Genomic DNA, 17,005 nt, shown 5'->3' on the forward strand with positions numbered 1-17,005 from the left:
ACCTGTTCTGTCTTCACCTCTCCTTTTCCCTCTCATACAAAAAGTGTGTGTGTGTTTCCTTTTTCTGTTCCTGGCTCTCATTTTCCTTGAAGTAGGCGATAAGACAGTTCTCCGGTTTCATATATTTCCTTGCTGGTTCTTCCATTTACTTAGACATTTATGTTGCTATTCATAGGTTGCTGTCATGCGTTTCTGTTCATTATTACAGACATTAGTCTGGTTATGATGTATTTTGACTGACAGTTAAAATCAAGGAGGAAAGAATATATTTTATTTTTTAAAGAAAAAAGTATAAAGCATAATGAAATGTATCAGAAAAGAAAGGTCTCTACCTTAATAGTTCATAGACATGTGCGTCCTTAGCTATCCCTATTCTTAACTTTCTCAGAATAATAAATGACAAGTTACACAGAGTTGCTTCCTAATTATATTGCTTCTCCCATATTTAAGATATCCAATGTGGTAACTAAGACGATAGTCCTATATGTCCTGAATTTTGAGTAAATGTGAACATAGAATAAGACCAGGCCCGTAGCCAGGATTTCATTTTGGGGGGGGGGGGGGGGGGCTGAATTTTTTTCAGGGTGGGTTCGGGGGGGCTGAGTTTTGGGGGGGGGGCTGAGTCCGAGTAAAAGAGGGTCTAGCCTAGCAAACCTTTTGTATCATTACCGCAATACCCCCATACATATGGGATATATTGAGTATGGTGATCAGATTATGATATGAATAAACATAACAGTTTAAATAATGCACCAGTAAGGCCTTTTCGTGAACCACCATCAGAATTTGGGGGGGGGGTTAAGCCCCTCCCCCCCCCCCGGCTACATGCCTGAATAAAACTATTACTTTATGCATGTGTGCATTTTAATGAATCAATCAACTTAGAGCAAGAGTCTAAATAAATTTGATCATAATTTTTCAAGAGTAACTGTATTTTCTCAAGAATTATCTGGACCTATTTTCTACCATTCTGATACGATGAGAAAAGGAAATGCTGTAATACAGAGTCATGCTATGGAGATGCAGGTTTAGCTACTAGAAAGATCTCATTTTCCTACACCTAAGATTTTGTATATGTTTTATGTTAGGGCAAACAACAGATGTTGCATGCCATATGCTTTATGTCCAGTTTTGCTCTGCTGTTAAAGGCATCGCCTCTCCCTTTTCCCCTGAGGAGGTTGGAAGTGGGAAAGAACTGTGATCCTAATTAGGAACAAAACATTCTCACAAACAATATTATATAAATGGTCATGACTCTTGCGGCATTAGATTCCACACAGCAACTCCAGTCCATATGTGCTACCTATATGAGGCATTTTGAGTGCTAGGGAAATACAAGTTACAACAAAATTTGCCAAAGTGGAATTGCAATATTAGCTTTGTCATTTGATAGAACCCCATATGTCCCTCCCCATCCACTCCCTTTCTTTCCCCTGCCACATGGAAACTTTTTAATCATTACAGTGAGGCCTTGATTTCCAGTGGGGTTTGGTTCCAGGACCCCCTATGAATACCAAATCCCATGTATCTAGCAGTAGTGTTACTTATAAAATGGAGACCTGTTACTCCTATTCTCAGGTTGTTATTGTGCATTCATCTCTAGGAACTTTTGAAGAGAAATACACAGCAACTGTTAAGGCTTCTGCAGATGTAATGTAGCATACCACTGTAAGTTGCATGTAGCTTTTATGGAGGCTCCAGGCACACAAAGCAATATTTATTCACTAAATATTACATTTGGGGTTACAGATTTACCCGCTGTTTGAGTTCAGGTGTACACTTTAGCAACGGTACAATAAAACTGTAGCTTTGGACTACTTTAAGCCAAACCTCCTCCATGGGATCCATAATCCTCCATTTTAATTAACAAGTAGTTTGGTTTTGCTACAAAGGCAAGATGGCTTAAAACAACATTTGCCTCTACTACTCAGCAGTCTATGTTATTTTATTATATGTGCCCACATGCAAGACATTACTTAGATGTTCTGTTGAGCCAAGAAAATAGCACACTAGGTATTCTTAAGCATACAAATGGTTCATCTGCTTTGGAAGTAGAACTGCATTCATTTGAATATGCCACCATTGATATTTTCATAACCTGACCTTGAAAACAGCATATCTACACGCAAAACAAAATAAATAGGGTGCTTATAACAAGCTGTTCCCATGGGAATAATACATAACTATCCTTAGCATAATGGAACAATAAGGATTTTCTTTAAGACTTTGATACTGCTTTAACAAGCACACTGGAAGTATATTTTGCCCTGCTTACACCAAGCCTGTATACAGATATTGCCAATCTAATCTTGATTAGGATACCACATGAAAAAAGACTCACACATAAACATATACTTGTTTAGAAGAGGGAATTCAGCAACTGAATTGGACAGTTCCATTTATGCAATTAAAGGTGCAGGATCCCTGTAGTCTCCCTTATCTAGACATATAGAACCTGGTATATTTAATAACATTTTATTAAGTTGTTTAGTCTGGTCCAGGACAAGACAAACTTTAAGAAAACCCTTGCCCAAGTTGTTTTTATGAGCTCTGAAGTCAACAACAACTTATGGTAATGCCTGCCTAGAATTTCCAGGCAAGATTTAATCAGAGCAGGTGGCTCCTGTAAGACCTAGTCAAGGTGGAGTTTTTGAAGCCTCCATAAAGATAGGACATCTGGGAACCACACAGGTGTCTCCCTGAAAAAAGGGGACATTTGAGGAGGTGACTTTCAGTGGAGAGGGGCCTCCATGGGTGGGACATCAAGGGGCTCAGCAAATAAGGGCCCCACTCACTTTCCCTCATCCTCCTCCCCCAAGCTCCTCATTGGTAATTGACATCCCTTCACCCCCTCCTCATTTTCAGGATACAAGGACAGACAGAGTGGAGGGATATCAATTGCTGAAGAATAGGAGGAGGAGCTCAGGTGAGAGGGTTGGACTCAGAGTCCACACCCTTCTTGCCTCCTCCTGGAGATGAGGACGGGGAAGAGGACCTCAAAAGGAGAAGAAGAAGAAGGAAGAGGAGGAGGATAGGAGAGGAGCGGGGTGGACTTCGAATCTACCCCCTCCTTGCCTCCTCATTCTTGGCAGTTGACATCCACCACCCCCTCCCAGTCTTCAGGAGACAAGGAGGGGTGGGTGAACAGAAATTGCTTAAAAAGGAGGAGGAGCACAGGTGAGAAGGGGGTGGATTTTAAGTTTGCACCATTCTCACCTTCTCCTGGTGGCAAGGAGGAGGCAGAGGGATGTCAAGAGGAGGAGGAGGAGAAAAGAGGACAGAGGGACGTCAATTGCCAAGGAGGAGAAGGCTCAAAGTCCACCCCGGCAATTGGCATCCTTCCTGCCCCCTCCTCAACTGAGGGCGAAGAGAAATGCCAAGAAGAGAGGGAAATGATTATGTAGACACTGTCTTGTCCTACACCTGGGACAGCAAAATAGTTTGAACCAGTTATATTTCTCTGTAAATTTCTCTTAAGCCTAGCATTATCTAGGCTTAAGACTCTTGAATACACACAAGATGGATTATTATTATTATTATTATTATTATTATTATTATTATTATTATATACAAAGGTGCCCAATATAGTCCAAAGTCATAAAGAAATTTACATAAATAAAAGAAGGGAAGAATAAAAAACCATATGTAGTTGCTATATTCCAGTTCCATTGATCTTGCAGCCTACTCTGCATATTATGCAAATTCAATTATTAAATTCGCATGTGCACCAGAAAAGAGTTTACAAATCTATTCACCTTTTCTGACCCACATGTTAATTTCATAATTAAAACAATTTGCATAATATGCAGAGTAGGCTGCCTAGATTTCTGGAATACAGTGACAACATGTGCTCTCCAGTAGCAAAAATAAATAAGATGAATTGGGTGAGTTATTTTGCTTATTGGCTACATCATAAGGTAGTTATGAACTTCATTAATGAATCATAATTATAATCCTCATTGATGAATTTGTTTGCTTTCCTGGAACTCTGGAGATGCATCACAAGTGAATATTGGCAAGCCATATTTATGTATTTGTAGGATGATTTCATACACTATGGCATATGAATCCTTTTGGTTATATACTTATGGCTCTTGATATCTATGTTAGCAAATTCATATGAAATTTACATCACATGTTTAAAAAATAATATTATATATTCAAGAGTTTCTAATATCCAATATATAACTTTTCCATGTACAAAAAGTATTGTAGATTTCATGCATACAAAAATCTTACTTTAAAATTTTGTTAACATGCATTAAAGGTCTAATTTTATTTGGCTGACATATTTTCATCTTCTGTTATCCATTAACCATTTCATTATTCATATTTTGTTTTGTTTGCAGAACACTTGTGTGATGTAGGCGAGTTTCTTTGCCATGATCTTGTGACATGTGTCTCTCGAAACTGGCTGTGTGATGGAGAACCTGATTGTCCAGATGATTCAGATGAATCGATAGATGTGTGTAAGTAAAAGGATCTAGTGCTTTTCCTTTGAACCATAATATTTCTGATGCTGAAGCTTAGTTATAAAAGGTAGATTCTGGGATGTCTGTTGTGTGTCTAAATGAGTCTTCTTGATGTACCTGGTTAAAGTCATTATAAAAATGCACACTGAATGCTGTTTTGTTCATGTCTCATTTTAAAATGAACAATGACATCCAAGCATATGTTCCATATTTCCATTCTGACCTAGAAGATCAGCTCCAGATGGAAGAAGCAAAGGCAGCAAAGGAAAGGAGAAAAAGTGGAATAGCAAATGTCATTTGCAACAAAAGTAAGAGGAACACAGAGACCTCAAAGGAAAATGGAAAGAGAGAAAATGAAAAAAAAAGTAATAGGCGACAGAAGCAAAGTATGAAAAATGTCAGGGAAAGCTTTAATAAAACATGTTTAATCATCATAATAAAAATCTTGTTTTCTCTGTAGCTAAGAGCTATTGGAGGACAGAATAGAACCCTGCGGGCTCCTCTCCAGTATTCTGGGCTACTGATGAGATTATATTAAATCTTCATAGTCCCTTGTTTCTTGAATGAAGAACAAAATGCTGAATTCTGTTTCATGTCCCCAAGATAATCATCTAATGTAAAAGTAGCTAGTAATAAAATTGCAAAGGTTTTGAGGTGAGTTGTACAGTAGAGAATGGAAAGAGGGGATGTCAAAGGCTAGAGGATATATTGCACCACATTTCATGTATCAGATAAAATTGATAGCGAGTTCTACACATTTCAAGCAGTGAGAGAAGAAAATGAAAAGCTTTAAAGGATCATTATGTAATAGCTACTTTTTTGTCTCAAGCAAATGCTTTAGCTTGTTACTTAACTGCAGTTTAATTGTTTGCAAGGTCATTGATCAATAGTGTACGAATAAAATAATAATGATAATTAAATAACAATAAAACATTTTAAGGATGTTGCAGGTGAATTGAGCCTGGCTTAAAGTGGACATCAGAACATCAGAAATAAACTTTTGAAGCCCTAAAATATATAATTATGGAGCCCCATGAGCATATCTACATCTTCTGGCCTCTCAGTCCCCATCACCATAGTCATCCCACTCTATCTTTCACTCAAATGAACCCAAACACACTTGCTACTTTTGATTTTAGCAGGAAGAGAAATGTTCCAGCCTAGCTTACCTGTCCGAACATATCTCACCTTATGAGCCATCTAGGACTTTAAGATCATCTGAGGAGACCCTGCTCTCGATCCCACTTTCTTCACAGATGGGGGGAATGAGAGACAGGGCCTTGTTAGTGGTGCCCCCTTGACAGTGGAACACCCTTCTCAGGGATATTAGGTCACCCCTCCCTTTTACCATTTTGCAAAAAAGTTAAAACTTGGCTTTTCGAGCAAGCATTTGCAAATACAATGTAACAGGCAGAGACAGACCCATGGAACATCTGGACGATGTGATTGGACAATGATTTTAGTAAGGAGATGCTGAGGATATATGCTTTTATTGTTTTTATTGACTTTAAATGAATTTATATTTTATGCTAATGTTTTAATTGTTTTTATGTTGTTGAGGGCATCAAATTGTGCCAAATTTAAACCACCCTGTGTCACCTTCAGACTGAGAAAGACGGTAAATAAATATGGTAAATAAATAAATAAATAAATAAATAAATAAATTTATATTGTCAATTTTAAAAATAATTATTTTGTTTATTATTTTATTTCCCATACTTGTTCCTCGCCCTTTTCACTCCAAAGGGGACTCAGGGTGGCCTCACAACTGGCAACAATTTGATGTGCAACAAATAAATTCCAAAAAATAACAATGACAATTTAAATAGCAATAAAACATAAATTATTAAAACATTAATAAAAATGACTTAGTATTTTCACCCTTTTCCCCATCATAACTTGTAGTAGAGCCAGAGAAAGGATTTTTTTAAGGAAACAAAAAGGTAGAAAAGCAATTCCAACAGGAATGGAGTCAGTTTGATAATGTACCATCCTAATACATTTTTGGTTGGAATTTCTGGGTTTTCTGAGGTGATTGTGATACTTTGTATTACAAGTACATTTTAAAAGGAAGATGGGTTGAAGGTGTTTTACTATGAAATGTTGCTCTCAATGACATCTTGGGCAACAGTATAGGTTAATTTGTTGGCCCATAGAAAGAAAAAGAATGGTAATCTGGGGATTCGAGGTGGTTGAGATGCAAAGAAATGGTTCAAATATAGCCTATGTTCTGTTGTTTTTCCTCCCTTGTGTTAAGGGAGGAACACAAGGGCAAGATCACTGCCAAGAGACACTTCCTTTGACTTCTTTTTTTTTCTTTAGAGGTTTCTCACAACTATAAGCTACTTCATTTCTGGCATTGATCATGTTCATATTATCTTGACCATTGTAATTTGAACATTCGCATTCCATGTTGCTATCATAGCTGTGAGTGGGATTAGCTTGAAGAGGCAAGGGAGCTATTCAGGCCTAGCTTTGTCGGTGGTTCTCAACCTGTGTGTCCCCAAGTGTTTTGGCCTACAACTCCCAGAAATCCCAGCCTGTTTATCAGCTGTTAGAATTTCTGGGAGTAGAAGGCCAAAACATCTGGGGACCCACAGGTTGAGAACCACTGGTATAGATGTAATAGACAGAATGTATCAAAAGAGTGATGGCATGTAGGGTAAAACATTTAGATGCCCCCATGTCTTGAAAGCACCATCCAGTGCTAAATATAAGCTTTACATATGATCAGGATAATTTACAAACAATTACCATTTTATAATCAGCTAATGGCAATTTGGGAGGAAGATGGCATTATCAAACTTACTAGACTTGATTCAGCTGAAGAAAGGTGGGGGTAAAATAGCCTTTCTATTTGCAAGCCTGCCAATGTAGTGTATGTCAAAAAGCATTTTTGTGTGTGCTGGGTTTGTGTCCACCTTCCTAATATGTTAGCTCTTGACTGATGCATGCAGTACCATCATCTGTATTAAAACTTTTTCATTTTCCTATTCGGTAGAGTTCGTCCATCATAATAAAGTGTCTATATATTTATTTATTTTTGCTTAAGAATATCTACTTCACACTCATACCTTTTTCAAATGAGCCTGGGATCAGCATCAAATCCTTCTTATCACAGCCTCTTCAGTGAATGTAACCACTTGATTTAATCTGGACAGACTCTACTGGATAAGAAAATGAAGAATATTGAAAACTAATACCCCAAAATGCCAAGCGTTATATATAATTTGTCTTTTTTTAAGGTGGTGCTGGGCCGACTAAACAGTATAATTTCTCCAATGGTGTAGGGTATATACATCCTGTGATAATGTGGCATGTCTCATAAGAGCCATATCACTGTTTTAACATGGTGCAATGTATTCCATGCTGGACATGCATATTCAGCAGCAGAGTAGCAAAGCGCAAGGATAGATGTCTTCACTGCATCTGGTTGTGATTTCCAGGTTGTGCCAGTCTACTTTCATATGACATTATTTCTAGCTCCCACTGTTTGCTTGATAATCAAGTAGTGCTTCTTGTAAGTCATAGCATGGTTCAGAGTAACTCCCTGATATTTTGGTGTGCCACAATGCTCCCGTGGGATTCCTTCCCAGGTAGTCCTCAGAGTTCAATATGCTTGTCTGTTCTTAAGATAAAAAGCACACATCTGCATTTTACAAGGTTCAGAAATCAGCTGGTTTTCCCTGTAATAGGCAGTAAGAACACCTAAAGCTTTGGAGAGCATAGATGAAACTCTGTCCCTTCTGGCATTTGTGTAAATGTTAAACATTGTGAAACATTGAAGGAGCAAGCATGCTCCCCTGCGGAAAGCTGTTTTTCTGTCTTCACCATCTGCTTCTCTGGCCCTGGAATTCACAAAAATCTTCTATTTTGTAGCAGATTTCCTATGAAACAAGTAAGGTGGTGATATTTTCTTATATGGCTTGTAGTTGTAATGGCTTTCAGTAAATTCAATAAAAGATTGATTGGCTATTACACACATACATCTAGTAGTCTAATCTAATTTTAGACCCATTAAATCAATAGGATTTTGGTAAGTCACCACTTAAGTAAATAGAATTTATTCACTGGGTCTACTCTGTCTGGAACTAACATTTGGAAATGAACCAATATTTGTATTCTAAGTTTCTTTCCATTTGCATGGGATTCCTCTTTTCTGTATCTCCCTGCTTCCCCTCCCTGTTTTCCTTGAGGTTCTTGCTATCTTCTCTTCTTGTATTTCCTTTCCTCAAACCACCTCTCCTTGTGACATCATCAGTTTCTCAATAATTGACTTGCCATCTTCTTACTAGGTGTATACAGTTCTAGGCTCTGTGTGATTTTTCAGTGAGTCCATCATGTCCCTTAATCCCAGGTTTCTCCATTAGTTTTTCATCACTATATTTCATCCTTTTATTTTTCTATCCCAACTATTATTCTCATTTTATTTTCTGTTCAATCACATCTCAGCCCCTCTTTCTACAGTCTCCTTGTTCCTAAGTGACTTTGCACTACTGCCATAGATGCTAAACTATTAATTCTGCTGTTGACATTTTCCTCATTGCTTTCCCACTTTTTATTTTATAACCATACAGAAGTTCAGCCAATAAGACCATGCTTACAGACAAACATCTTTATTAATGACTTAGATGAAGGGCTAGAAGGCATGATCATCAAGTTTGCAGACGACACCAAATTGGGAGGGATAGCCAATAGTCCAGAGGACAGGAGCAGAATTCAAAACGATCTTGACAGATTAGAGAGATGGGCCAAAACTAACAAAATGAAGTTCAACAGTGACAAATGCAAGATACTCCACTTTGGCAGAAAAAACGAAATGCAAAGATACAGAATGGGTGACGCCTGGCTCGAGAGCAGTACGTGTGAAAAAGATCTTGGAGTTCTCGTGGACAACAAGTTAAACATGAGCCAACAATGTGACGTGGCAGCAAAAAAAGCCAATGGGATTTTGGCCTGCATCAAGAGGGGCATAGTGTCTAGATCTAAGGAAGTAATGCTACCCCTCTATTCTGCTCTGGTTAGACCACACCTGGAATATTGTGTCCAATTCTGGGCACCACAATTCAAGAGAGATATTGACAAGCTGGAATGTGTCCAGAAGAGGGTGACTAAAATGATCAAGGGTCTGGAGAACAAGCCCTATGAGGAGCGGCTTAGGGAACTGGGCATGTTTAGCCTGAAGAAGAGAAGGCTGAGAGGAGATATGATAGCCATGTATAAATATGTGAGAGGAAGCCACAGGGAGGAGGGAGCAAGCTTGTTTTCTGCTTCCTTGGAGACTAGGACGCGGAACAATGGCTTCAAACTACAAGAGAGGAGATTCCATCTGAACATGAGGAAGAACTTCCTGACTGTGAGAGCCGTTCAGCAGTGGAACTCTCTGCCCCGGAATGTGGTGGAGGCTCCTTCTTTGGAAGCTTTTAAACAGAGGCTGGATGGCCATTTGTCAGGGGTGATTTGAATGCAATATTCCTGCTTCTTGGCAGGGGGTTGGACTGGATGGCCCATGAGGTCTCTTCCAACTCTTTGATTCTATGATTCTATGATTCTATGATTCTATGAAAAGGTAAAAATAAAAATGTAGATGCATTATCCTATGAAATATTTTACAATCCATAATATTTCTGTTCAATAGTCTGTGGCTTTGAACCAGTATTTCCAAAGTTCAAAACAATTACATAATATGCTACATTGCCCTTTATCCATAGACGATAAGATTATCAAGTGCTGATATGCTAGAATTTGTTTAAACTCAGAAATCCTTTCTCTAAAAAACTATCAACTGCTGATGTGCTAGAATTTATTTTTAACATCCTTTCTTTAAAAAGGAGCACTACATTGAGAAAGACAGGCATGTTAAACATGCTCCTCGCGACCTATTGTGTGAGCAGGATGAGGCTGCCTTGATCAGGAATAAAACACTACAACCAACATAAAATTGTCATAAATAGAATGGGAAGTGGTGTTCTCTGGATTGTTGTAGGTTTTTTGGGCTGTATGGCCATGTTGTGGAAGCATTTCCTAGAACAGATAGTGCTTCTAGAATATGGCCATACAGCCAAAAAACAAAAACAAACAAAAACAAAAAACAAAAAAAAAACCCTGCAACAACCCAGTGATTCTGGCTATGAAAGTTTTTGACAATACAGTTGTGTCCTCCATAAGCTGAAGAGCCAACTCTGTCCGTAGATGCCTCCAAGGTCATGTGGCTGGCATGACTGCATGGGGCACTGTTACCTTTTCACAGAAGCAATACCTACAGATCTACTCACATTGACATGTTTTCGAACTGCTAGGTTGGCAGAAGCTGGAGCTAACACCAGGAGCTCACCCCACTCTCTGGATTTGAACTGCCAATCTTTCAGTCAACAAATTCAGCAGCTCAGCAGTTTAATCCGGTGTGCCACCGGGGGGGGGAGGGGCATGTGTTGGCCAAAAACCCTTTAATCTGGTCCTCTGCCAGATATGTACTAGGTGTCTGAACTCCGGCCATCTCCACTGGCAGTCAATCTGTTTAAAGCAGCCTTGTGAGTCAGTTGGCTGCTACGCCCTACATACACCTAGAACACCAGTGTGGTCCTCTGGGTAGGGGCAAGCCGTGCTACTACTGGCATGTTCACTCTTTCCCAATCTGTCCCACAATTATCCATGAGCGATGAGTCACTTGGGCTAATTATTTTCAGGGCTGGTCCTGTGGGGCTAAGGTTATCCTTTCAAGTTATAGATTTTGGTAGCAGTTATTGTTACTGCAATTTTACTCCCAAGGAGAGATACTTGTGCGATTTTCTGCCTTAGCTGAAATATTAACTTGGTTAACCTTGGTTACTATGAAACTTGATTGGCAGGTGGGTTAAATACATTTTCCTTCCAATATATGAGAGTTTAAAGTGATCAGCCACACATAATTTCCATCTAGGTCTGTGTGTTGTCTCGGATTTACAATACATGCAAGTATTTCAATATTCAAACCTAACCAGCTTGACTGGACATCTCAATCAATGGAGGGTCCATAGTCTCATCTGATGCACACTGGCATAGATGCTGTGAAGTTAATGGAACTAACTGAGAATTTGGCACATAGCATTTTTCAGTTTCACTGACAGAATAATCTAAATCTTGATGTTGAGCACGGTGTGTACCTATTCATGGGAATGTTGCAGTATTTACATAAAACTAATTGTTCTAACAAGCTTTCTTGCCTGTGAATAATTGCTGCCATGAATTAATGTTTGTTTGTTGTCTTATTTGAGAAAACAGTGCTTTGATCTTTCTCTCTTTTGGAATATGTTATAGGTCTAGAAATAGTATTAAGAAATAACTTTAAATACAACATTTTCTGCATTTTATGTACTAGACATATGCTTCCTTTACCTCCACCATTGCAGACAACAGAACACATTCAAGCTTGCTTTGCTAGCTTTCTTACCACTCATATTAGCTTTTGCTGAAGAGCAAATATTTGCCTTTGTGGGCAGATGCTGTTGGATTTTGAGCTGGAAGGCTCACCAATAATCCTCTGAAATGCCAACTGCTTCAACAGCATTATTATTTCCAATTCACAAACATGCATGGAAGTCTTTGTTTTCTTTTCTTTTTCTCCGATTAGTAATTTTAACAAAATACTCCATTAGGCACATATTTCTCCTTAGCAGGAAAGAGAAAGGTTTGGAAGTGAAGTGCAACAGTATATAATACACCAATTAATACGTTTTATATTCTAGATTTGATATATATTGGATATGTTAAGAACTATACTGAAAGTTCTAAAGACTTTCATCTAGGGGAATATAAGGAAATGCATGTTGGATTAATATGCAGGAAAAGCTAATAGAGTCCAACATTTTGTTCATAGAATGTCTATTCATTTGCCTATCAAATTTTTGATGCTGGAGGACGTGATGGCCACCCAATTTCAGATGTTCCTTGCTGACATAGCTTATTTAGATCCATTTACTTGTAAATCTGTCTCCAGGCTTACTTGTGAGACTCAGGGCTTCATCACAAAGGCCAGGCGAATCTGTCACCCCATGTGAAGCTCCTTTTCCGTGATACTTTTCCCATCACACATCGCCTTTCTGTGGAGGATCTGTGCTGGCTCCATTGGTGCCAGCACAACACAGGAATCATCCTATGTTGTGGGGGAAGCCTCCAGCAATGCTTTAATCCCGTTTGGGGGTGGTGGCCGGCATGGGACTCTGTCTAGAAGGCAGGGTAAAAGCATGCTAGGATGCTTTTTTTAGATGAGTGTGATGAGGTCGTCATTCAACTTGGTCACCTTAGTGAATGATCTATGCCAGAAACTGGAGAAGGCACATATTCCAATCCACACTACACCTGCATACATACACAACAGTCTCTCCTTATGGTTTTCATCATGTAGGTGTGATTTGTAGATATTCTTTCAACAAGACATTTTGGGGGAGCTTAAGAACTATTTCATAGCAACACAAATGCTTGCTTGCTTTTGAAAAATTAGAAAGGTAAGTTATACAATGGTTTTACGGGATAGTGAAAAGAATTCACTAATTGTAATTATTAGCTAATGGCCAAAAAGTGTATAAATAAAATAAAATAAAAGATAGCATTAGTGAGCTACTGAACATCAAGTCAAAAATTCTGCTTTAGATCCTAGCCTAATTACTTAAACCTTAACTTTACATTTATGATTGCATTTTGTTTAAAATGTTTTGCCATTCTCATCTGCTGTTTAACCCTAATTTTCTGATATCTCTATGTGTACAGGGCAAAAGCAGACCCTTGTGTTAACAGCTAAAATGATTTCTGCTACTGTTGCTCAGCAAAAAGGGTTATGATGCACTAAGGTACACTTAAGCACAAACTTCTGCTGGCCTTTCTTAAGAAGGTGAATGTCACCCTTGAGTGAAACCAAAAATAAATCTGTTTTTAAACCATCTTCTCACCATCCTAGCAAAGAGCAAGACCTATGGAGGTCATTTTCCTCACCACTAAAATGCAACCACTGCAAGGAGAAATGAGAACTACTCAAATCCCAAAACAAAGTCTAGAATTGTGCCGATACAGATCTCTGTGACTTGTCAGGTATGCTTATTCCCTACAATTTATCTGTCTTTGGGAATAAAATGTACAGCTGCACATTTGGAGAGGAAGGGTTTAGACTGCACCTTATTTTGCATCACCAGCAAAGTATGGCCATTGGGGAACGTCAGCTTTTCTTCCACTTTAGCCATGGTTAATTATCTTATGCCTCTTTTGTTTCCAGATCAGGTTTGTAGGGAGGAAGTTAATTTAACTGAAAGCTGATGGCAGCGGTTCACTTACTTGAATTCAATGCAAACTTCTACCTACAGTACAAGACAAGAATATGGCCCCTGAAGTATAGTGCCTGATGCCCAAATGTCAGGAATAATTAGATCACATTAAGGATTAATTGCTAGCTAAATTGCACTTTCTCTGCATTAGCTTTTTTTATTATTAAATTGTGCCTATTCAGAGAAAGAAATTGAACTCCTGAAACTTTTCAAAAAGAAGAACAAATGAGTTCTTTTTAGGAAAAATACTCAAATAATTCATACCTAAGATGAAATGTTGCTTCCCTTTAAAAAAAAAAGTTTAGCCCAAGGCAATACTACTTTTTCAATGACTCAGCCATACACTTTCAATAGTACCAATATTTGCCCTGGGAGAATTGGTTCAACCTATGGCACTGTAATAACACTGAAAGGAAGCTGTGTTCTGCATGGCTTTTTGCGTCCCTAGAGGAAACAATTCATGTTTTTATTGCTTTTCCCCAATGCACAAGTAAGGATTCCAGTAGATGAATTATTTGAGACTTTGTCCATTAGACATCTTTCTGCAATGTTTCTGTTAAAATTTATTTTCTTTGGTTTGTTTCCTATGATACAATGACACCATTTTTGCCTTGAGAAATGCCTTTAGATGGATTTTGAGACATAGTTGGAAGCGAAACAAAGGCACTCCATAAAGCAGTGGAAGGTGAGAAACCTTTGCCAATCAGATGTTGCTACAATCACAGTCAAGTCTACTGGAGTATCAGATGTTCTCACCTCTATAGTCATTACAGGCCCTACTGCTCTATAACCCAGATTATCTGACAGTGAAGACTCATATAATCCAGTTTAAAGCAGATAGCCTGGGATTAGATCCTAGAATATAGGGCAATGTAGAAAGTGCCTTAGATACAGCCATAGATACAAAATGAGGCCAGCTTTATCATGAAGAGATGTTGGTTCATATTGATATTGGTTCAGAAAGTGCTTCTGCTATTGAAAAATCTTAGCTAGCCAGCAGTAAAACTGAAATATAGATTTGTAATATCAACATGGAGAATCATTGCCCATCCTGCTACGCACCCCCTGCTTCCACAACCATTGATATATTCCAGGACCAGCACTTACCTTGGTTTGCCTTCCTCTGCAAGCAGAGGTTGCTGGCGATTTATGGTAGTCTGTAATATTACTGATTTATTTTGAAATATGCAGGTTGAGCAAAGGGAAGAAATACTTAGGCATTTTGGCTCACAGTAAATCCAGTGTTCTGCGTCAGGTCCCCAGAGAGGTAGTACAACATTTTCCCCTGCAGCTTTCTCTCCTTGTATTGAAAAATAGACATATTTTATCCTTTTTTCCACACTCACACAGGACTTTATCACACAAGTTTGGAAGCCATGTTGGAGGCTCCCTAGACATGAATAAAAACACTTACTACTTCACGATGTCATCCTAATCTTGTCCCAAATCAAGCTTCAAGTCATGTCAAAGTTGCATTAACTGAAAATGGATTGCTTTCAGCTTCTGAAATGTGCTTTAGAAAGTGCATTTTATGATATAGTAAAAGAAATCAACTTTAACTACTTGTTTTCAGGGATGTGGGCTGTTTTTCTTTGCTACAAAGCAAACACTTACGGTAATCCTTTCTTCCCCTGATCATCCTGATGGTTTCTACAAAAAAAATAATAAAAAAATAAAGGAAGGAACTGTGATGGCCCTTGCTTGCATCAAACGTTTAATATGAATTTCTCCTGTTAATCGAACATTTCCTTTTCTTTCGAAAGAGCCCCCAAAATCAGCAAAGTTTAAAGCATGCCCCCACTTGCCAAATAAATACAATATGAATAATATTTCAACTGCATTTTTTTAAATTAAGATGTGTATGAACAGAGCTTCAGAACTATGAAAATACAACAGTTCAGTAGTAGCAATGAACCCATTTTCACTGTAATGGTAAAGGATTCTCATAACACTTTAATATGTGGAACTGGTATGATTATGACCCAAAATGAAAACAATGTGAATTATTTCTCCCCCCTCCCCCCTTTCTCTCTTGTTCATACATGTCTGTGTGTTGTATTTTAAAATAATAATAAGGGATACATGTCTGTGTGTTGTATTTTAAAATAATAATAAGGGATAAGATCAGGAAAAAGATGGGAAAGCAGGAGGGTTTAATTTTGGCAAATGTTGCCACTGTGCAGTTTTCCCCCACTCTCTAATTTTCCTGCTATAAATCCCCCAAAATGACACTGTCTGCTGTTGCACCCTTAGGTAGAATTATCAGCTCTCTCAACAGAAAATTATATGGAAAAAAGGTCACACATCCCCTGTCTTCCCGCACAGCATTCCCTAATCCATTTCAGAGGGAGTAGCTGCAGTCACTATTCTTTTTGTGTTTGTTCATTTTAAATTACAGAATTTATGTTTATTATCATTCTTATGCTATGAAGAACATCTATTAAAATACAATAACATAAGAAACAAGGAATTGCATTTAATGCTATTTTACTTTCACCTTATCTTTCTGTTTCTTTTCCTCCCCTGCCCCTGAAGATCGTAATGCTTGCATGTTGGTTGGCCTATGGGTTCTTTGATTATTCTCTCTCTCTTTCTTTTTACATGATCTTCTTATCCTTGACAAAGCTATCTTCAGACATTTCCGTAACCTGTAGCTATCACTGCAGGTAGACAGTCATCCTTCAGTAGTGTCATCAAGCAGGGAAAAGTACTCATTTTTTTAAAAAAAAATCCATAAAAATGGGAAGAAGAGCTATGTCATTCTTAGCAGAATAACATAACATGCTATCTTTGGAAGGAAACTTTTCAGGGTTTGAAGTGGTGACCTTCACAGAGATGTTACCAGAAGTGTTAAGGATTAAGGATTATGAGCAGGATTATGGAGGAATTGAGCACTTTACATGCTTTTAAAATTTTGTATACTGATGTATGTTTTATTGCTTGATGTTAATAGTTTTAACTGTTTAATTTTTATTGTTAGTACTGGTTTTTACTGGCATTGAATTTTTGCCGGAATTGTAAGCCACCTTGAGTCCTTTTGGGTGAGAAAGGCGGGGTAGAAATGAAGTAAATAAATAAATAAAATAAACAATATTGATGCTACTTTCATTCTCCATAGCCTGCAGCTATGAATTTTCTGCAGAAGATGATGCCCAATTTATATGCAGTTATCAAAAAAAAAAGGAGGCGGAGTCATATGAATCACAGATGATATGTAAATATATGTATTCTAACTACATT

General features: G+C 38.1%; 1 protein-coding gene across 6 annotated transcripts in view; it reads left to right on the plus strand.

The window, feature by feature from the left end:
- Positions 1–17,005, plus strand: part of LRP1B (LDL receptor related protein 1B) — a 1,041,366-nt gene that overhangs the window by 284,217 nt on the left and 740,144 nt on the right. For all 6 annotated transcript variants that reach the window (XM_067472799.1, XM_067472815.1, XM_067472824.1 and 3 more), the window contains exon 2: positions 4,350–4,469. In XM_067472799.1, coding sequence (XP_067328900.1) covers positions 4,350–4,469 — 120 coding nt within the window. The remainder of the gene's footprint in view (positions 1–4,349; positions 4,470–17,005) is intronic.

Source organism: Anolis sagrei, chromosome 1, assembly GCF_037176765.1.
Source record: "Anolis sagrei isolate rAnoSag1 chromosome 1, rAnoSag1.mat, whole genome shotgun sequence".
Lineage (NCBI taxonomy): Eukaryota > Metazoa > Chordata > Lepidosauria > Squamata > Dactyloidae > Anolis > Anolis sagrei.